The sequence below is a fragment of the Gavia stellata genome, unplaced genomic scaffold, assembly GCF_030936135.1.
Source record: "Gavia stellata isolate bGavSte3 unplaced genomic scaffold, bGavSte3.hap2 HAP2_SCAFFOLD_124, whole genome shotgun sequence".
Classification (NCBI taxonomy): Eukaryota; Metazoa; Chordata; class Aves; order Gaviiformes; family Gaviidae; genus Gavia; species Gavia stellata.
This window is the reverse complement of record NW_026777096.1, coordinates 19,319-40,375: the sequence shown is the minus strand read 5'-3', so window position 1 is coordinate 40,375 and position 21,057 is coordinate 19,319. Positions and strand designations below refer to the sequence as shown.

Below are 21,057 nucleotides of genomic sequence, written 5' to 3'. Positions count from 1 at the left end.
CGTGGCTCGCACCAGTGCTCCCAGTACGGCGCACCAGTACCCTGCGCGCCCCCGCTCCCCGCGGGCCCCCCCGTCCGCCACCAATGGGCCGCCCCAGCCCCGCCCCCCCCGCGGAGCCCACAATGGACCGCTCCGCCTCCCGCTCGCCCCACCCCCGCCCGTGATTGGCTGCGGTGGCTCCGTGGGCGGGCCCACCAGTGCCGGCCGTGGAGAGGTGCCGGTACGCGGCGGCGCTTGACGGACAGCGCCGCTGCCCAATGAGGGCGCGGGAGGCGGAGGCCGAGCCGGGCAGCGCCGCCGCCATTTTGTGAGAACCGCGCGGCGGACGGGGCGCAGGTGGGGGCGGGGCTGCGGCGGCGCCGGTACCGGGGGGGGCGGCGGGGCCGGAGGGGGGGGGGGGAGAAGGAGAGGAGGGGGGTAATGGGGGCGCGACGGGCCGGGCCGGGCGAGCGGGATGCCCCGGCCCTGGTCCCGGTCCCGGTCCCGGCCCTGGTCCCGGTCCCGGCCCCGCGGCGGCGGTCGTAGGCCCGGAGCGGGGGGGAGGCTCGGGAGGGTTTTGGGGGGGCAGAGGCCCGGGGGGGGGAGCGGGGCCTCAGCCCCGGGGGGTCGTGGGCTTCGGGGGGGGCTCTGCGCTGCGGGGGGGGCGGCAGAGGCCTGCTGGGGGGGGGGCACGGTTTTGGGGTGTTTCCTGCGGATTTGGGGTCTTTGGGGGCACAGACGGGGGGGGGGGGCAGAGGTTTGGGGTGTTTCTCAGGAAGGATTTGGGGGTACAGCCCGGGGGGGGGGCAGAGGTTTGGGGTGTTTCTCAGGAAGGATTTGGGGTACAGCCCTGGGGGGGGCAGAGGTTTGGGGTGTTTCTCAGGAAGGATTTGGGGGTACAGCCCGGGGGGGGGCAGAGGTTTGGGGTGTTTCTCAGGAAGGATTTGGGGGTACAGCCCGGGGGGGGGCAGAGGTTTGGGGTGTTTCTCATTAATGATTTGGGGGTACAGCCCCGGGGGGGGCAGAGGTTTGGGGTGTTTCTCATTAATGATTTGGGGGTACAGCCCCGGGGGGGGCAGAGGTTTGGGGTGTTTCTCATTAATGATTTGGGGGTACAGCCCCGGGGGGGGCAGAGGTTTGGGGTGTTTCTCAGGAAGGATTTGGGGGTACAGCCCGGGGGGGGGCAGAGGTTTGGGGTGTTTCTCAGGAAGGATTTGGGGGTACAGCCCTGGGGGGGGCAGAGGTTTGGGGTGTTTCTCAGGAAGGATTTGGGGGTACAGCCCGGGGGGGGGCAGAGGTTTGGGGTGTTTCTCAGGAAGGATTTGGGGGTACAGCCCGGGGGGGGGGCAGAGGTTTGGGGTGTTTCTCATTAATGATTTGGGGGTACAGCCCCGGGGGGGGCAGAGGTTTGGGGTGTTTCTCATTAATGATTTGGGGGTACAGCCCCGGGGGGGCAGAGGTTTGGGGTGTTTCTCATTAATGATTTGGGGGTACAGCCCCGGGGGGGGCAGAGGTTTGGGGTGTTTCTCAGGAAGGATTTGGGGGTACAGCCCGGGGGGGGGGCAGAGGTTTGGGGTGTTTCTCAGGAAGGATTTGGGGGTACAGCCCGGGGGGGGGCAGAGGTTTGGGGTGTTTCTCAGGAAGGATTTGGGGGTACAGCCCGGGGGGGGCAGAGGTTTGGGGTGTTTCTCATTAATGATTTGGGGGTACAGCCCGGGGGGGGCAGAGGTTTGAGGTGTTTCTCAGGAAGGATTTGGGGGTACAGCCCCGGGGGGGGGGCAGAGGTTTGGGGTGTTTCTCATTAATGATTTGGGGGTACAGCCCGGGGGGGGCAGAGGTTTGGGGTGTTTCTCAGGAAGGATTTGGGGGTACAGCCCGGGGGGGGGGGCAGAGGTTTGGGGTGTTTCTCAGGAAGGATTTGGGGGTACAGCCCCGGGGGGGGCAGAGGTTTGGGGTGTTTCTCAGGAAGGATTTGGGGGTACAGCCCGGGGGGGGCAGAGGTTTGGGGTGTTTCTCAGGAAGGATTTGGGGGTACAGCCCGGGGGGGGCAGAGGTTTGGGGTGTTTCTCAGGAAGGATTTGGGGGTACAGCCCGGGGGGGGGCAGAGGTTTGGGGTGTTTCTCATTAATGATTTGGGGGTACAGCCCCGGGGGGGGCAGAGGTTTGGGGTGTTTCTCATTAATGATTTGGGGGTACAGCCCCGGGGGGGCAGAGGTTTGGGGTGTTTCTCATTAATGATTTGGGGGTACAGCCCCGGGGGGGGCAGAGGTTTGGGGTGTTTCTCAGGAAGGATTTGGGGGTACAGCCCGGGGGGGGGGCAGAGGTTTGGGGTGTTTCTCAGGAAGGATTTGGGGTACAGCCCGGGGGGGGGCAGAGGTTTGGGGTGTTTCTCAGGAAGGATTTGGGGGTACAGCCCGGGGGGGGCAGAGGTTTGGGTGTTTCTCATTAATGATTTGGGGGTACAGCCCGGGGGGGGCAGAGGTTTGAGGTGTTTCTCAGGAAGGATTTGGGGGTACAGCCCCGGGGGGGGGGCAGAGGTTTGGGGTGTTTCTCATTAATGATTTGGGGGTACAGCCCGGGGGGGGCAGAGGTTTGGGGTGTTTCTCAGGAAGGATTTGGGGGTACAGCCCGGGGGGGGGGGCAGAGGTTTGGGGTGTTTCTCAGGAAGGATTTGGGGGTACAGCCCCGGGGGGGGCAGAGGTTTGGGGTGTTTCTCAGGAAGGATTTGGGGGTACAGCCCGGGGGGGGCAGAGGTTTGGGGTGTTTCTCAGGAAGGATTTGGGGGTACAGCCCGGGGGGGGGCAGAGGTTTGGGGTGTTTCTCAGGAAGGATTTGGGGGTACAGCCCGGGGGGGGCAGAGGTTTGGGGTGTTTCTCAGGAAGGATTTGGGGGTACAGCCCCGGGGGGGGCAGAGGTTTGGGGTGTTTCTCAGGAAGGATTTGGGGGTACAGCCCGGGGGGGGCAGAGGTTTGGGGTGTTTCTCAGGAAGGATTTGGGGGTACAGCCCCGGGGGGGCAGAGGTTTGGGGTGTTTCTCATTAATGATTTGGGGGTACAGCCCGGGGGGGGCAGAGGTTTGGGGTGTTTCTCATTAATGATTTGGGGGTACAGCCCGGGGGGGGGGGCAGAGGTTTGGGGTGTTTCTCAGGAAGGATTTGGGGGTACAGCCCCGGGGGGGGCAGAGGTTTGGGGTGTTTCTCAGGAAGGATTTGGGGGTACAGCCCCGGGGGGGGGGCAGAGGTTTGGGGTGTTTCTCATTAATGATTTGGGGGTACAGCCCGGGGGGGGCAGAGGTTTGGGGTGTTTCTCAGGAAGGATTTGGGGGTACAGCCCGGGGGGGGCAGAGGTTTGGGGTGTTTCTCAGGAAGGATTTGGGGGTACAGCCCGGGGGGGGGCAGAGGTTTGGGGTGTTTCTCAGGAAGGATTTGGGGGTACAGCCCCGGGGGGGCAGAGGTTGGGGTGTTTCTCAGGAAGGATTTGGGGGTACAGCCCCGGGGGGGGCAGAGGTTTGGGGTGTTTCTCAGGAAGGATTTGGGGGTACAGCCCGGGGGGGGCCAGAGGTTTGGGGTGTTTCTCAGGAAGGATTTGGGGGTACAGCCCGGGAGGGGGCAGAGGTTTGGGGTGTTTCTCATTAATGATTTGGGGGTACAGCCCGGGGGGGGGGCAGAGGTTTGGGGTGTTTCTCAGGAAGGATTTGGGGGTACAGCCCGGGGGGGGGGCAGAGGTTTGGGGTGTTTCTCAGGAAGGATTTGGGGGTACAGCCCGGGGGGGGCAGAGGTTTGGGGTGTTTCTCAGGAAGGATTTGGGGGTACAGCCCCGGGGGGGGCAGAGGTTTGGGGTGTTTCTCAGGAAGGATTTGGGGGTACAGCCCGGGGGGGGGGCAGAGGTTTGGGGTGTTTCTCAGGAAGGATTTGGGGGTACAGCCCGGGGGGGGGGCAGAGGTTTGGGGTGTTTCTCAGGAAGGATTTGGGGGTACAGCCCGGGGGGGGGGCAGAGGTTTGGGGTGTTTCTCAGGAAGGATTTGGGGGTACAGCCCGGGGGGGGGCAGAGGTTTGGGGTGTTTCTCAGGAAGGATTTGGGGGTACAGCCCGGGGGGGGGGCAGAGGTTTGGGGTGTTTCTCATTAATGATTTGGGGGTACAGCCCCGGGGGGGGCAGAGGTTTGGGGTGTTTCTCATTAATGATTTGGGGGTACAGCCCGGGGGGGGCAGAGGTTTGGGGTGTTTCTCAGGAAGGATTTGGGGGTACAGCCCGGGGGGGGCAGAGGTTTGGGGTGTTTCTCATTAATGATTTGGGGGTACAGCCCGGGGGGGGCAGAGGTTTGGGGTGTTTCTCAGGAAGGATTTGGGGGTACAGCCCGGGGGGGGCAGAGGTTTGGGGTGTTTCTCAGGAAGGATTTGGGGGTACAGCCCGGGGGGGGCAGAGGTTTGGGGTGTTTCTCAGGAAGGATTTGGGGGTACAGCCCCGGGGGGGGGCAGAGGTTTGGGGTGTTTCTCAGGAAGGATTTGGGGGTACAGCCCGGGGGGGGCAGAGGTTTGGGGTGTTTCTCAGGAAGGATTTGGGGGTACAGCCCGGGGGGGGCAGAGGTTTGGGGTGTTTCTCATTAATGATTTGGGGGTACAGCCCCGGGGGGGGGCAGAGGTTTGGGGTGTTTCTCAGGAAGGATTTGGGGGTACAGCCCTGGGGGGGGCAGAGGTTTGGGGTGTTTCTCAGGAGGGATTTGGGGGTACAGCCCGGGGGGGGGGCAGAGGTTTGGGGTGTTTCTCATTAATGATTTGGGGGTACAGCCCGGGGGGGGCAGAGGTTTGGGGTGTTTCTCATTAATGATTTGGGGGTACAGCCCGGGGGGGGGCAGAGGTTTGGGGTGTTTCTCAGGAAGGATTTGGGGGTACAGCCCGGGGGGGGCAGAGGTTTGGGGTGTTTCTCATTAATGATTTGGGGGTACAGCCCGGGGGGGGCAGAGGTTTGGGGTGTTTCTTGGGGGGGTATCTGGGGGCCCTGCTCTGGGGTCGGACCCCCAGCTCAAGCAGAGTCGGGGTGCCAGCCCCCCGTCCGGCGCCAGGCGGGTCTCGAGGGTGCGGTGACGCAGCCGCGGCGGCACTAACCCCCCCTCCCGCCCCGTCCCCGGTGGCGCGGCGCAGGCTGGGCGAGATGGTGAAGCTGTTCATCGGGAACCTGCCGCGGGAGGCGACGGAGCAGGAGATCCGCTCCCTCTTCGAGCAGTACGGGAAGGTGCTGGAGTGCGACATCATCAAGAACTACGGCTTCGTCCACATCGAGGACAAGACGGCGGCCGAGGACGCCATCCGCAACCTGCACCACCACAAGCTGCACGGCGTCTGCATCAACGTGGAGGCCAGCAAGAACAAGAGCAAGGCCTCCACCAAACTGCACGTCGGCAACATCAGCCCCGCCTGCACCAACCTGGAGCTGCGGGCCAAGTTCGAGGAGTACGGCCCCGTCATCGAGTGCGACATCGTCAAGGATTACGCCTTCGTTCACATGGAGCGGGCGGAGGACGCGGTGGAGGCCATCCGCGGGCTGGACAACACCGAGTTCCAAGGTGATCCGCGCCGGGGGTGGCGGCGGAGATGCGCGGGGAGCGGGGACGGGTCTGGCGCTCGAGGCCCCTGGGTCTCCGGGAGGATTCCCGAGATTCCTGTTCGGTGTTTCCGCTCCCTTCCAGCTCCGGCTGCGCAGGCTGGGGGTGCGGCAGCAGCACCGGGGCGACCGGCCGGCGGGCGATCCGGCACCGCGCTCAGCTCTACGGCTCGCCCGCCCTTCCCCTCGCTGGAATTAAGTGCAAACGGGGTTTTTTATCTTTAATGGCATTCCAGCTCCCCTCGCGCCGTGCGGGGCGTGACGAGGGCCAGGCCGGCGCGGCGCCGCCGCATTCCTGTCCGGCGAGCCCGGGCGCCGCTTTCCCGGTTGCCGGTGCGGCCGCGGCAGCCAGAGCGAGGGCAGGGGCGTTCGGGGCTGGGCCGGGGGAGGACGGGACTGATCCATCTCTGACTTAACCCAGCACGGCCGCCCCGCAGGAGGATCCCGACGGCGAAGTCCCAACTCTTGTGCCGACGGCCGCCGCGCCTGGTCCTGCCGGGCCGGAGCAGCGGGTCCCGCCCGCGCGGCGTGAAGCCAGGCTGCCTCCCGCCCTTGTAGCGTTGCCCTGCCTGGTAAGAGGGTGAGCGGAGGCGCCCGATCCCGCGCCGGCCGCGTCCCCGCTGCCGGCGGCACACGGCGTTGCTCGTTCGGGCTTTCGACGTGCCGCCCCGGGCCCTCGCCCGGACGAGACGCGGCGCGGGCGCTTTCGCTGGCAGCCTCGGCCTCTCGCGTGGATGCAGCGGCGGGGCCGAGCGTCCGGATTCGAGCTCGCGGCCCAGCCTCGGCGGCGCGGAGCCGCCTTCTCGGCGGCGCTGATGGCGAGCGTGTCCCCCGTCCGGAAGCGGTGCCGGCAGGCGGGCCGGGTCGTCAGGGAGGCGTCCGTCGCTTCACCCTGAACGGCGGTGGGGCTCGGCTCGGCCCTCCCGTTCCCACTGGGGTTTCGGCAAACCCCGCTGCCCCGATTCCGGGTGTTCCCCAAAACACTTCTCCAGCCGGGACGGCGCAGCCGCGTCCGGAGCTCCCCGGCCGCGGGGCGTCTGTGGGACCAGCGAGTGCCCCCGGCTGCGCTTGGCTTGCTGCGTGCCGTGCTCGAGGCCGGCCCCTGTCCAAAGCCTCCTTGGCTCCGGGGCAGTTGTCCGGCATCACATCCCTCTTGCTACCGTAAGGAGCGTGCTGGCGGGAGCGTTTTCCGGCGGGAAGCTTGCCGTTGATAGGGGGCCGGCAGTGCCGCTGGCTGATCCCCGGGCTGCTGCGGCAGCACCGCCGTGTGCCGGTTGCCGGCAGAAAGCCGTCTTTGGCTGCTCACCGGGGTAGTTGGCGGCTCGCTGGCTGGCTGAGCCGCCAGAGCCTGTCCCGGCTTAGCCCGGGGCGGGCAGCGCTCGGTCTTGCCGGCAGAGCCCCGTGCCCAGCGGCAACCTTCCCGGTAAGTCGGGTTGCCGGCGGCCGGGAGGCGGCTCCCGCTGGAGCCCGTCGCGGGCTCCTCCTGCGCCGGGTCGCTCCCTGCCGCGGCGCCCGGCGCCATCGGAGGCTGCGGGGCGGGGCAGGGGGGGAGCTGCGGCCGGTCCCGTCCCGCTGCCCGCCGGCGCTTGTGGTTGTGACCACCGCGCTCCCGGCGTGGCCTGACTGATCGCCTCCCTCTCGCGTCTCTCTCCTCAAGGCAAGCGGATGCGCGTGCAGTTGTCCACCAGCCGGCTCCGGACGGCGCCCGGGATGGGAGACAAGAGCGGCTGCTACCGCTGCGGGAAGGAAGGGCACTGGTCTAAGGAGTGCCCGGTAGATCGCCCGGGGCAAGTGGCGGACTTTGCCGAGGCCTATAACGAGCAGTACGGAGCCGTGCGCACTCCCTACACCGCGGGCTATGGGGAGACGGTGTATTACGATGAGGCGTACGGCGGGATGGCCGACTACTACAAGCGCTACCGCGTCCGCTCCTACGCCACGGCCTCTGCGTACGACGCCTACGCGGAGCAGACCATGGCCCAGTACTCCCAGTACGCCCAGTACTCCCAGGTCCAGTCCTCGGCCATGGCCGCCACCACAGCCATGGCCAGCCGCATCCCCACCACCCTAGACGCGTACGATAGAGCTCTGCTGCCGACCCCGGGCGCGGCGGCCGCCGTCGCCGCCGCCGCCACCGCCGCCGCGGCGGCCGCCTCCTCCACCTATTACACCCGGGATAGAAGCCCCCTGCGCCGCACGGCCGCCGCGGCCACCACCGTCGGAGAGGCGTACACGTACGAGCGTGGGCAGCTGTCGCCGGTCTCCTCGGTGGCCCGGGCCTCCCTCTACGACATGCAGCGGTTCGGGCGGGACCCGTACGCGGACCGGGCGCGGTACTCTGCCTTTTGAGCCGGAGGTGAGCGTGTTGGCAGGTCTGGCGCGCGGCGCTCGGCGCCTTGCAACCGGCGGTGCCTCCGGGCGCCGCGGGGGGGGTCCCCGGCTGCTGGAGACGCGGGGCGTGCGCCCCCCAGCCCCTGGTTGTGCTGGAGCGAGCGTCTGCGCCTCGACGCGAGCCGGCGTGAAGGGTCGCGGTGAAGCAGACGGGCCCGACCGGGGTCTTGCCAGGCGTTAAAGCCCAGGCGCTGGCTCCGGACGCTCTGCCCGGCGTGGGGCGCACGGTGAGGACGTGCCGTGGCAATAGGTGCTGCTGCCGGGAGCCAGTTGGCGCTGGTGGGTCGCTTGCTCTCCCTCGGGGCTCCCGCTGCCCTTAATTAGCGTCTCCCCTTTAATTAGCCATCCCGGCACAGTCACCGCGGGGTGGGGGGTTCCCGCAGAGCCCCCAGCCCTGCGTGCCGTGGCTGCCACGGGCATCCCCTGGGAGTAGCTCCCGGCCGGGGATGGTGCTCCCGGGCTCTGCCTGGCAAAAGCCGCCAGCGCCCCCGGCGCGGGTCCCTCCGGGATGGCCGCCGGCCCCGGTGCACCGCTGCGGGTGAGCTTGGAGCCGCGGGGGCTCCCGGCAGCCCCCGGCACGGGGCGGCCACAGAGCCCCCCACCGCCGACGCTGCCGCATCAGGACTCTGGTTGCTCTCAGGAAGCCGGCAGCAACTCCCGGCACCCGCCACCGCCTCGCGCCGGGGCTCGGCGTGGTCCCCGGCACGGTCCCGGCTGGCGGAGGGGGGGGGCCGGCGCCTGCACCGAGCGCCTGCGCCAACTCTGCTTTTCTCTTTCAGGTAAGATATTTGCGGCTGGACGTCGGGTTCCCGTCGCACACCGAATCGGCACCGCGCGTCTCGGGCTGCGCCGGGCTTCAAAGCGCAGCCGGGTTCAGCTAACGAGTCGGTTCCTAACGGACGCTCAGCTTCTTCCCAGCCTGGTCAGGAATAGCTCCCCCCCCCACAGCTTCCCCTCCTCAGGATTTGCTTTTCAGGTAGTTCGGGGGCCCCCGCCCCCCCTAGCTGGTCTAGGCTCAGGTCGTGAGCGAGCGTAGCCGTAGCCGTAGCCGTAACCGCAGCCGTAGCGCCAGCTTTGCTTTGCTTTGCTTTCCCGCCCCCGGCTGGCGTGGAGCCGCTTGCTCCCGGGCCGCAGCTTCCTTCGTTGTTATTCTTTCTTTTTTTTTTTTCCCTTTTATTTTTTAAGAGGGTGAATAATCCACTCGTAGCTTTTTAACACGAAATGACGTAGCTGACTCGAGGCCGCCGTGCCGCGCTCCCCCTGCGCCGTGCCGCGCCGGCGTGGGGAGGGCCGACCTCATCTTTGGAGCTCGCCCCGCGCCCCCCCCGCCCCGGCGTTTAGCGTCCCCCCGACCCCACTTTCCAGTAAAATAAACTCAAATTTTTAACAAACCCCCCTGGCTCCGGCGCCGGTTCTTTCTCCGGACTCGGTTCCCCCCACCCTCCGCCTCGTAACCTCCTGGGCTTACCGGCGCTGCCTGTGGCCCTGCCTGCGGTGCTGCCTGCGGACGAGGCGCTCCCGGCCTGCGCTGCAAACGAAGGGGCACATGAGCATGGGGGGGACCCCAGCCCCCCAAAAGCAGCCCCCTGCACCCCGAAAGGGGCCCCCGGGGGAGCCCCGGACCCGGTGCTGCTTTGGCTAATGAGCGCGGCCGGGCTCTAACGACCCCTCCGGCTCCTGTCCCGGTGCTCCCCACCTTCCCTGCGCCCCGCCGGGGCTCCTGCTCCTCCTCCTCTCCCTGGCGGGCAGCACCTCTGGGAGCCCCTCGTTAACCCGGCTCGTTAGGCCCCAACCAGCCTGCGCTGCTCTCACCCCGCCTCTCGGCCCTCGTTAAGTAACGACATTTGGCCCCAGGACCGTGCCTTCGTCGCCGTCCCGGCCCTTCGGCTGCTCTCCAGGCCCCGGTTTTGCGGCGGGAGCCCAGAGCTCGTCGTCGGCCACCGCGGTTCCAGAGCAATTTGTCTCCTCCGCTAATCGCCTCCATCTCGTCAGCCGCTAATTGCCTCCGTGCGCTCACCGCGGGCTCCTCCGTCACCGGGGTGGGCCCCGGACCCGGGGGTCGCGTCCTGCGGTGCCTGCCCTGAAAAACGAGGGGGAGAAGTGTTAGACCCTTCTGCCCAGCTAATTACCACGGGGGTTAACGAGCCCCGGTCGGGCAGCCAGCTGTGGCGGCGGGCAGCCGTCCTCCCCCCGTGGCACAACCGGGACCGCACCGCGCCCCATCCCCAGCTCGGAGGAGAGACGACGGGACAGAAAGCGCTTTCGGCAACTTTAGCGGCGGTGAGAACTGCCGGGGCAAGCAGCAGCCGGCTCTGCCGCACGGCACCGGAGCAAACGCCGACCTCGCTCTCACACACATGCAGCTCTTCCTCAAAACCGGCTTTTCTCACCCCAAAAAAGGCACCGGGCACAGGTTAGGGGCTGGAGCGCCGGTGACCGTGTGCGTTCACCGCAGCGTACAGTTGGGACGCCGCTGCCCAAGTCCAGCAGCGCACCATTGGCAACGCTCCGGCGCTTCCCGCTGCCGGCAAAACACCACTCGTGCTCCCAGTCTGCCTCTTCTGCAGCAGGAATGCGGCTCCGGCACTGACTGGTGCCGTGGCCGCGGCTGGGACCGGCACCAGGCGCCCTGACTGCGCAAAACCAGCGTTTTCTGGCCGTGGGCGGGCAGACAGCCGCGAGCAACAGCCACGGGTCTGGCCCCGTCACCGCGCCGGCAGTATTAGCCCCTCGCCGGAACGGCGGTGGCACTGACGGCACTGCTGGTCCCCCGCAGCGCCGGGCTGGGAAAGAACCAGACGGGAGACGGTTGGGAAAGGGCGAAGAACCCAGCGTTTATTTACAGTCGTACAAAACCTCGCCGCTGCGCCGAGCCCGGCGCCGTGCCGCGGGCTGACGCTGGAAAAGGGTAAATGAACCCAAAAAGGGGAACTCGTGGTATAAAAGAGCGCGGGCTCTGCTCGGCGGCAGCAATCGCTCGGGTTATAAACCGCTACCACGCACCGGCGGTGCCAACGGCCGCGTGTGCCGCGAGAGACAGTTCCACGATGCCGGTGGCAGGCGACGGCGCCGCGCAGGCGAGCCACCCACCCGCTGCCCGCTCCCCCTGCGGGAGCGCGGCACGCTTTCTGACCGTAACCGAGAATCCTTCTAAAAACTCAAAAAAAAGAGAAAAAAGAAAAAGCAGCTAAAAAATAACCATCCTTGCCCCCGGGGACGACGGCCGGAGGCGGCAAACCGCGCCGGGCGGCGAGGCGGAGCACCGAGCACGAGCCCACGGCGACGCAAGCGGCCTGACCCCCCCTCCCGCCCCGGTGCCGCCCAGCTCAGAGGCGGCGCTGGTAGCCCGAGTGGACGCGGGCGGCGGGCAGGTAATCGCCGTAGCCGCCCGAGTAACGGGCGTAATCGGCGTGCGCTTCCGGAAGGCGGCGGTAATCCATCGGGGACTTTGTCGGCGACCGGCGGTACGCGAGCGGCGAGTCCGCTAAGCGGCGGTAATCTGAGAGGTCAGACAGACGGCGCTCGGAACCGTACCTGGTCGAGAGAAGAGACAGGAGGTGAATGAGGGGGGGGTCGGCTGAATCCGCCGCCGGCAGCGACCGCGTCCCGCCCGGGGACGCACCACGGCACCGCGATGCCGCCGGGCTTTGGGCGGGCGGCGCTGCAGGCAAAGCCGGCGCACGACAGGGAAGCAGCGCCCGCCCAGTGTGCCCGCGGATCGGACACTGGGCGCCGCGGGAGGCCGGGCTGCCGGCGAGCATGTGCCGCCAGCTCCCCCCACCCCGGCCGAAGCCCCTGTCCCCGGCAAGCCCCGTCCCAGCGCAGCCGGTAGGCGAGGGGGGCGAGCCCGCCCGCGCGAGCCCCCCGGGGAGCCTCGGGAGGGGGTTACGCGAGAGTCTGCGCCGCAGGAGCGGAGCCACCGCGCCCACGTGCCGGCACGTGGCGCCCGCCAGGCGTTAGCGAGCCGCGCCGGAGCCGAGACTAATCCCCGAGCCGGGCGCCGGCATCCACCGGGGTGGCGTGGAGCGACTCGCGCGGCCGTCCGTCCCCGGCCCGGCGCCGTACCTTTTTGCCAGAGCGGATGATTTTTTGTACGGGTCGTCGTAGGCGGCGCTGCGAGGCGGGGAGAGGCGGGTGCGCTCGTAGGGCGGTGCGACGGCGGCGGCGGCGGCCTGCGACAGGCCCAGGTAGGAAGCCGCCTGCTGCCCCAGCTGGCTCGGCCCGTCGTAGGCGCTGCCCGGCTGGGCTCGGTAGGCGGCCGCCAGCGACGCGGAGGAGGCCTGCTGCGCCGGGTAGGACGCCGCCATCGAGCCGGAAGCCTGGGCCCGGTAGGCGGCCGTCAGCGGGGCGGAGGCCTGCGCCTTGTAGGAGGCGGCGGCGGCCTGGCTGCCGTAGGAGGCGGCCAGCGAGGAGGCCGCCTGGGCGCCGTAGGTGGCGGAGAGCGCGGCGGCGGCGGCGGACTGGCTGCCGTAGGAGGCAGGCAGGTTGGCGGCGGGCTGGGCGCCGTAGGAGGCGGAGTGGCCGGCGGCGGGCTGGGCGCCGTAGGAGGCGGAGAGCGCGGCCGCCGGCTGGGCGCCGTAGGAGGCCGAGTGGCCGGCCACGGGCTGGTAGGCGGCGGCGTGACTGGCCACCGCCTGGGCACCGTAGGAGGTGGCGTGCGCGGCCACGGCCTGGGCACCGTAGGAGGCTGAGAGCGCGGCACTGGGCTGGGCGCCGTAGGAGGCGGCGTGGCCGTCTACGGGCTGGGCGCCGTAGGAGGCGGCGTGGCCGGCGGCAGCGGCCTGAGCGCCGTAGGAGGCCACGTGCGTGGCCACGGCCTGGGCGCCGTAGGAAGCGGCAGGGCCAGCGGCGGCCTGTGCGCCGTAGGCGGCGGCGGCGGCAGCCTGGGCGCCGTAGGAGGCAGAGTAGCCAGAGGCGGCCTGCGCCCCGTAGGAGGAGGCCAGGGCGGCGGACTGGACGCCGTAGCCGGAGAGCTGGGAGGCGGCGGGCTGCGCGCCGTAGGAGGCGGCGGCCTGGGCGCCGTAGGAGGCGAGGGAGTTGGCGGCGGGCTGCGCGCCGGAGGCGCCGAGGGAGACGGAGGGCTGGGAGCGGTAGGCGCTGCCCAGCGAGGCGGAGGGCTGGGCGCGGTAGGAGGCGGCCTGGCCGGTGGTGGGCTGCGGGCGGTAGGCCACGCCGAGGGAGGCGGAGGGCTGGGCGCGGTAGGTGGCCCCCAGCGAGGCGGAGGGCTGGGCGCGGTAAGCGGCCGGCTGCGCCGTCATGGGGAGCGTCACCGCCGCGTAGCCGGCCCGGGTGGGGGAGCGCCGGAGGGGGCTGCGGTCCCTCCCGAAGTAGGAGGGGGAGGCGGGCCTGGCCTGCGCCTCGAAGGCCTCGTACTTGCCGGCGCCGCCGGTGCCGAAACGCTGCTGGTAATCGTACAGGGAGGAGGCGGCGGCGTAGCCGGCGGCGGCGGCCGAGGGGAAGGCGGCGGCAGTGGCGTCCGCCGCCCGGCGCTGCTGGTCGAAGCCCTCGATCTTGGGCTGGAACTTCTCGCGGTACTCCAGGCTGATGCGCTTGCTCTTGTCGAGGCCGAGGGCGGGCGGCAGGGCCTGGCCCGCGCCCTTCTTCTGGACGTTGGTGGAGAGCTCCACGTTCACCCGGCGCCCCTTCACCTCCTTCCCGTTAAGGTTTTCGATGGCAACCTTTGCATCTGCTTCGTTCTCCATGTGAACAAATGCATAGTCTGATAAAGCAGCAGACAGAGGGTTATCAGTTGGGGGGGGGGGGGGGGGGGGGGAGAAAAGACAATTCGTTACAGGATCGAACGCTTTAACGAGCCTCGCCGGGACCGCGGCAGCGGGCGGCTCGGCAGCGGCGGGACAGGCGCCGGGATGGGCTCTGCCGGCCCCGCTCCGCCACCGCTGCTCAGGCAGCGAAGAGACACGACCGCCTTCGTTTGCTTCCGCCCCACAATTAATCTGGCCGGACCTAACGAGCCCGGCCACCCGCCCGGCGACCCCCGGCTCAGGAACACCCCCTCACGGCCTTTTTGCTCCATTTCCCCCCAGTTTCTTCCTCCCTTCGCCCGCGCCCACCACGGCCACCTCTCCCTGCGTGGAGGGAGCTCAGCACCCCGCCCCGCGGCACGGTGGCCCCTCGCCACCGCCGCCTCCTCCCTACCCGTCCTCCGGCACGTGGGGACGAAGAGCCCCAGGAGGGAAGTGCGGCCGCGCCGGCGCCATGAGCTCAGCCGGGCCATCCTGCCAGTAAGCGGAGCAAAGCCAGAGAGGGCCGGCGGCCGCCAAGACACCGAGTCGCACCGAAGGGGACAGAGTGCCAGCACGAGAGGGAGAGAAGGAGAGAGATAAGAGCAGGAGAGGGAGAGAGGGACGGGGAGGAGAGGAGGGAGGGGAGAAGGAGAGGGAGAGAGGGGAGCACCCGAGCACAACCTGCGGCACCGTGCGGCACCGCGCACCCAGGCGAGCCCCCGGGCCGAGGCGAGGAGCCAGGCGAGCAGCGAGCAGCGCGGCGCTGTGCGGCACGAACGCGGCGCCGAAGCGGAGAGGCGCGTCGGAAAGGAGATGGAGAGCAAGGCGAGGAGCGGTAGAAGCGGGACCCGGAGCGGCCGTGCCGGGTCTGCGGCGGGAGAGCGGGTCACCCTCCCCTGGCACGGCTCTCGCCGCGACACCGTGCCCACGCCAGGTCCGGCGGCCGCCCACGGCACTCAGGCTAACGGTTTTGGGGTTCGGATGCCACCGCAGTAGCCAGGGGGTGGCCCCCACGGCACGACGGGTCCGGGAGGCCGGCTGCTCTTTGCAACCCCACGGCATCTCCCCTGCAGTCGCGGACCAGGGATCACCGTAACCGGCGCTGCTGGCGACAACCCGCTTTAGGCTACGGCTGGAGGGCCGGCATACGGCTCGGCCGGGGCAGCCCATCCGAGGGAGCACGGCACGCTCAGAGCGTGGCTCGCCGAGCAAACCCCATCCCGGTACCTCAAGCTCCGGCTAAATGTCAGCGCCGCTTCGCCCACCCTCCTGCGTGTCCCCCCTCCGCTCCACTCCGCCATCCCGCCCCTCCGTGGCTCCTATCCCACATCCACGTATCCGGCTCCGGCAGCCCAAGGAGGGGACGTCTCCTCCGTCCACCCCCAGCCCTCCTGCCGTCCCCTCGGGCGGCCGCGGCACCCCCACCCCCTCTCCGGGGGAACCCCACAAATCGGCCACCGGCCGAGGGGACGCCAGAAACTTTTGGCGTGGGTTTGGGGCGCTTTCTGACGGGCTCCGCTGGGAAGCTGCGTCCTGGTGGGACGGAGCCGGTGGGCCTGCGACCTGGGACGAGAGAGCAGAGGCAACAACATCATCCTCCCGGGAGGCGGAGGAGCCGGCGGGGACGCCGCCGGGGCGACGGGGGCCTCGGGGAGCGGCCGCCTGACACGGGGACGACAGCTTTTCACCTCAGGGTCAGGGGGAAGGTGGGGTGACGCCATCCCCCCGCTCACGCCGTGCTGTGGGGTCCCCGATCCGGCGCCGATCGAGCCCCCTCGGGCGTTTGACAGCACGGGGTTTAGTTTTTGGGGTTTTTTTACGTGCTTTGGCTCTCCCGCCTCAGCTGACGGGAGAGCGGTTTGCCCCACGTCGGAGCGTGTTTGCGGAGGTGAAGCTGTGGCGGAGTCGCAGCGGGACGGGGCGGAAGCGCCTCACGTCAGGGAAGAGTTATGGAGGCAACGGCAGCGGCGGGCAGGGGGTTACCCCCGCCGGGGCTGCGGGGAGGCGATGGTGGAGGCCGTGGGCTGGTTGGAAGGGCTGGAGAGAGCGCACCGGGGGGGCCGAACGGGGCAGAGGGGAGGGATGGGGCGTGGGGCGCCCAGAAGGGCTCGCACGGCTCCGGCTGGGGCTGGGGGGGACGGCAGGAGGCCCCGGCTGTGCAGGGCGGGGGGCGGTCGCCGCCAGATCGGGCCGGGGCGGGGGGAAGCCGCAGCCAGCCAGACGGAACACGGGTCACCCGAGCCGAGAGCGGGGGCCGGAGCGGCTCCGAGGACGGAGGCGAGCGGCGAGCCAGCTGTGGCGGGGACTGAGCCCGGCGAGGGCCGCGGGGCGGCCCCGGGGGAGGCCAACAGCCTTGTGCGGAGCCCCCGTCCGCGGCGGCGGGTCCGGTACCTTTCACCACGTCGCATTCGACGACGGTGCCGTACTGCTGGAAGAGCGAGCGCAGCTCGCCGCTGGTGCAGGCGGCCGAGACGTTACCGACGAAGATCTTGCAGGTGTTGGTGGGCCGAGGCCGGGAGGGCTCGACCACGATGCGGCGGCCGTGCAGCTGGTGGCCGTTGAGCTGGGTGATGGCGCGGGCCGCCGCCGCCTCATCCCGGAGGTGCACGAAAGCGAACTGCTTCATGAGGGCGATCCCGAGCACGGGCCCGGCGGCGCCGGCGAACAGCTCGCTCAGCTCCTCGGCCGTCGCCTCCTCGGGGACGTTGCCCACGAAGAGCTTTATGCCGGGACGCATGGTGGCGGCAGCGGCGGGGCGAGGGCAGCGGGAGCGCAGCGCCGCGGCGGCCCCACAAAATGGCGGCGTCTCCCTCAGCGCGGAGCGGGAGCGGCGACCGCGCACTGCGCCTGCGCGCCGTGTGCGCGCCCTCAGCACTGCGCCTGCGCGCCGCCCGCCGTCTGCGCGCCCTCTCCACCGCGCCTGCGCGCCGCCCGCCCGCGAACACCCCGCCCACCGCCCATGGCCACGCCCCCACCCCACGCCCGCCGCGCTGGCCACGCCCACCCTTAAAGGGGCCGCTGCGGCCCCGGGGGATGCGCAGCGCCGAGCACCGCGGGGACGAGCAGCCCCCGGTCCCGGTCCCCCGAGAGCCGCAGAGGCCGCAGTGCGAGTTATGGTTTATTGCCCTCCCGGGACAGCTCCTAGAGGTGGGGGGCCGGGGCCGCCGTGGGGCTGGAAGCCGCCGTGGGGCCGGGGTCCGCCGTGGGGCTGGGGTCCGCCGTGGGGCCGGGGGCCGCCGGGGTCCGGTCCCGCTCCTCCCAGAGGGTCAGGCCGTCGCAGGAGCAGACCCGCTTGGGGTTCTGGAAGAGCCCGGCGGCGCGGGCCACCACGCCACAGGCCAGCCTGGGGGGGGCACGGGAGGGGGGTGAGCGGCCCCCCACAGCCCCCCCCAGCGCCCCCCACAGCCCCCCCCGAGCCCCCCCCCGAGCACTCACCCCGGCCCCGAGTTCCCCGTCACCCGGGGAGAGCGGGTGGGAGCCCCGGCCCAGGTCGTCCTCGCCCGCGTCCACCACCACCGAGCGCCCGATGATGTCCCAGACCTGGCGGGGGCGGTTGGAGGGGGCTCAGGACCCCCCCCACGGCCGTGGGGCCAGGGGCTGCCCCCCCACCCAGAGCCATGGGGCTGGGGTCGGACCCTCCCCATGGCCGTGGGGCCAGGGCGGGACCCCCCCAGAGCCGTAGGACTGGGGCCCGACTCCCCACACACCTGTGGGGGTGCAGCCTGGACCCTCCCCACAGCCATGGGGCCAGGGTCAGACCCCCCCACGGCCGTGGGGCGCAGCCCAGACCCCCCCCCCATAGCCATGGGGTGCAGCCTGGGCCTGCCCTGCAGCCGTGGGGCCAAGGTCAGAACCCCCCCCGGCCATAGGACTGGGGTCAGACCCCCCCCACGGCCGTGGGGCACAGCCCAGAACCCCCCATAGCCATGGGGTACAGCCCGGGCCCCCCCTAAGCCCGTGGGGTGCAACCCAGACCCCCCCACAGCTGTAGGACTGGGGTCAGACCCCCCCCCACAGCCACAGGACCGGGGTCAGACCCTCCCCATGGCCATGGGGCACAGCCCAGACCCCCCCCATAGCCATGGGGCGCAGCCCAGACCCCCCCCGCGGCCGTGGGAGGGGGCCGGTCCCTCCGCAGCCCCCCCAGCCGCACCTTCAGGCGCGAGTCCTCCATGCGGAAGCTGGCCCGGCCCTCGGCGTCGGCCCAGATGTTCCCCAGGTCCCCGACGTGCTGCGGTGGGGCGGGGTGGGGGGGTCAGGGTGGGGGGCGCTGGGAGCACCCCCCAGCCCCACGGCGCGGCCGCCGGCTCACCCGGTGCTGGTCCTGGGGTCCCCCGTGGCGCTCCCCGTCGGGGTTGAAGTGGCCCCCGCAGCTGTGGGGCGGACAGAGACGGGGTGAGACCGGGGGTGCCGGCGCCCCCAGAGCCAGGGGGGGCGCGGGTGCCCCCCCCGCCGCGGCCGTACCTGTCGCAGGGGGCGCGAGAGGTCCCCGAATTCGTGGACGTGGAGCCCGTGGGGGCCCGGCGGGAGCCCGGTGACGGCGCCGTCCACCAGGCACCGCGTCGGCGAGACCTGCAGGAACCGCACCAGGCCCCGCACCGCGCCAGGGCCGCAGAGAGCCGCCACCGCCCGCCCCCCAGGCTCGCTGCGGGGAGACGCGTCGGCACCCCCAAAATCCCCCGTGTGTCCCCTGTGTCCCCCCGACACCCCAAATCCCCCCCCCCGGCGCCGCACTCACCGTCGTCGGAGCCCCCCATCCCCTTCAGCACCGCCCGGCACCCCGAATTCTCCAGCAGCTCCCGCACCCGCTCGGCCGCCTCCGTCGTCTCCACCAGCACCGTCTGCGCCTCCAGCCGCAGCTCCAGCAGCCGCACGCCTGCGGGGAGGGAGAAGGGGTGACGGGGGGGGTCCCCGACTCGGGGGGGGGGTCCCCGACTCTGTGGGGGGGTCCCCGACTCTGGGGGGGGGACAGGGAGGCTCACCCGGGGCTCCCCGCAGCGCCGCCCGCACGGCCTCGGCGCAGCTCTGGCACTGCATCTGCACCGCGAACTCCAGCTGCAGGGAGGGAAGGGAGGGGGGGGTCAGCACCCCCAAACCCCGGGGCTCTGCACCCCAAAACTGCCTTACAAGGGGCCCTGCACCCCCAAACTCCCGTGCCCGGGGCCCTGCACCCCAAAACTGCCTTACAAGGGGCCCTGCACCCCCAAACTCCCGTGCCTGGGGCCCTGCACCCCCAAAACTGCCTTACAAGGGGCCCTGCACCCCCAAAACTCCCATGCCCGGGGCCCTGCACCCCCAAAACTGCCTTACAAGGGGCCCTGCACCCCCAAACCCCGGGGCCCTGCACCCCAAAACTGCCTTACAAGGGGCCCTGCACCCCCAAACTCCCGTGCCCGGGGCCCTGCACCCCAAACCCCGGGGCCTGGGGCCCTGCACCCCAAAAACTCCCATGACCGGGGCCCTGCACCCCAAAACTGCCTTACAAGGGGCCCTGCACCCCCAAACTCCCGTGGCCGGGGCCCTGCACCCCAAAACTGCCTTACAAGGGGCCCTGCACCCCCAAACTCCCGTGGCCGGGGCCCTGCACCCCAAAACTGCCTTACAAGGGGCCCTGCACCCCCAAACTCCCATGACCGGGGCCCTGCACCCCAAAACTGCCTTACAAGGGGCCCTGCACCCCCAAACCCCGGGGCCCGGGGCCCTGCACCCCCAAAACTGCCTTACAAGGGGCCCTGCACCCCAAAACTGCCTTACAAGGGGCCCTGCACCCCGAGCCCCCCTCGCCCCGCCGAGGGGCCCTGACCCGGCAGCTGCTCCCGCTCGGCCCCTCCGCCGCCGCCGCCGCCATGGCCGCGCACTCCGCCCCCGGAACCACCCGCGGGGGGTCACCGGGGGCGCCCGGACCTCTTTGGCGACCGGACCGGAAGTGGATGAGCCGTGGGGAGGGATTTAACCGTAGAGCCACTTCCGGCGCGCCGTCGCCATGGCAACGACGCGGTAGGCCGCAGGGGCCCGCCGGGCCCGGGGGGGGGGGTTGTTCGGGGGGGGGGGGGGGAGCGCGGGGCTTGGGGGGGCCCCAGCGGTGTTTGGGGGGCCCCAGCGGTGTTTGGGGGGCGCCCCAGCGGTGTTTGGGGGGGCCCCAGCGGTGTTTGGGGGGGCTTGGGGGGCCCCAGCGGTGTTTGGGGGGCGCGGGGGGGGGCCCCAGCGGTGTTTGGGGGGCCCCCAGCGGTGTTTGGGGGGCGCGGGGGGGGGCGGACCCGCCCCGGGGGGGGGTGGAGGGCGCGGGGGGGGGCTGACCCGCAGCCCCCGGCCTTTGCCGCCAGCCCAGGAACCCCCGGAGCGACCGGCACCCCCCCGCCCGGAGCCCCCCGCCGCCGATGCGCGCCGAGCCCGCGCGCTGCCGGAGCAGAGGGGCGTCCGCCGGCTGCCGGAGGAGCTGGGGGCGTCGCTGCCCCCTCGACGCCTCGCCCCGGTGATGCCGGTGCCCCACGGGGAGACGTCGGCCCCCGAAATCCCACCGGACGCCCTCGCGGTGACGGCGGATCTGCGGCGGCTGACGCGGCGAGCAGCCGGCGAGGACCGGAGGGAGGCGAGTGCCGGCGGCCGGCTGCCGCCACTCCTGGCCGCGCTCACCCGCCGCACCGAGGACGACGCGCGGCTACGGCAGCTCCGGGGCCTGCGGCTACCGGTAACGCCGCGGCGGGGGGCCCCGATGGCCCCCCGGCCCCCCGGCCCGCGCCCGCTCCTCTGGCCCAGCATGGCTGGGCCGCGGGCGTCGTCGGGCAGGGCCTTCGCCGAGGAGGTGACGCTGCGGCCGTACCCACCGCTGTGCCGCGACGCTGTGGCGGACACCGGGCCGGACCCCCTGGGCGTGCAGGAGCTCTACCGGGAGCTGGGCAGGGCCCTCCCCCGCCGAGTGGCTGCGGTTCCACCATGAGCCCCTGGTCGAGCCGGCAGCCACGGCGGCAGATCTGCTCCCCACGGGCAAGCGGGAACACCGAAACACCGGCGAGCCGCTGCGGCGCAGGCGCACCCCGGCACGGCGGAGCGGCAAACCACCCGCCTCTTCGACGACTACCTTGAGTTCGTCGCGGCCACTGGCTCCGACTTCCTCCACACCGTTTTCCATCTGCGCGACAGCGACGGCGGCGAGGAGGAGCCGGTGAGAGCCCCGCGGCCGTGCCGGGAGCTGGCGCCGGCACCGGCAGAGCCGTACGAGAAGGGGCTGTGGAAGCCGGTGCTGCCGGAGCCGGCGCCGGCAGAGCTGCAGCAACTGCAGAGACGCTTGCACCAGCTCTGGGCCGCGCTGGGCGTCCCCAGCCGGGAAAGGCTGGAGATGGCGGT

The 21,057-nt window shown here is 70.7% G+C and overlaps 3 protein-coding genes across 3 annotated transcripts; 1 reads left to right on the top strand and 2 right to left on the bottom strand.

Annotated features, from left to right (window-relative positions):
• Positions 1-295: 295 nt before the first annotated feature.
• On the top strand, positions 296-9,210 carry LOC132321634 (RNA-binding protein 4-like). The gene is made up of 4 exons (XM_059835101.1): positions 296-336; positions 5,119-5,540; positions 7,236-7,934; positions 8,749-9,210. Exons 2-3 carry the CDS (start codon positions 5,129-5,131, stop codon positions 7,925-7,927), a joined length of 1,104 nt encoding a protein of 367 aa, XP_059691084.1. The 5' UTR covers positions 296-336; positions 5,119-5,128; the 3' UTR covers positions 7,928-7,934; positions 8,749-9,210.
• A 2,085-nt stretch (positions 9,211-11,295) lies between these two features.
• On the bottom strand, positions 11,296-16,465 carry RBM14 (RNA binding motif protein 14). The gene is made up of 3 exons (XM_059835122.1): positions 16,105-16,465; positions 12,035-13,688; positions 11,296-11,503 (listed from the first exon to the last, which is right to left on the bottom strand). Exons 1-3 carry the CDS (start codon positions 16,448-16,450, stop codon positions 11,296-11,298), a joined length of 2,208 nt encoding a protein of 735 aa, XP_059691105.1. The 5' UTR covers positions 16,451-16,465.
• A 389-nt stretch (positions 16,466-16,854) lies between these two features.
• On the bottom strand, positions 16,855-19,561 carry CCS (copper chaperone for superoxide dismutase). Its single transcript, XM_059835108.1, is given in 10 exon segments — positions 16,855-17,056; positions 17,149-17,174; positions 17,176-17,253; positions 17,867-17,944; positions 18,026-18,086; positions 18,178-18,188; positions 18,190-18,358; positions 18,421-18,589; positions 18,696-18,768; positions 19,517-19,561. Coding segments are annotated over 10 exon segments (912 nt in total).
• Positions 19,562-21,057: the final 1,496 nt, after the last annotated feature.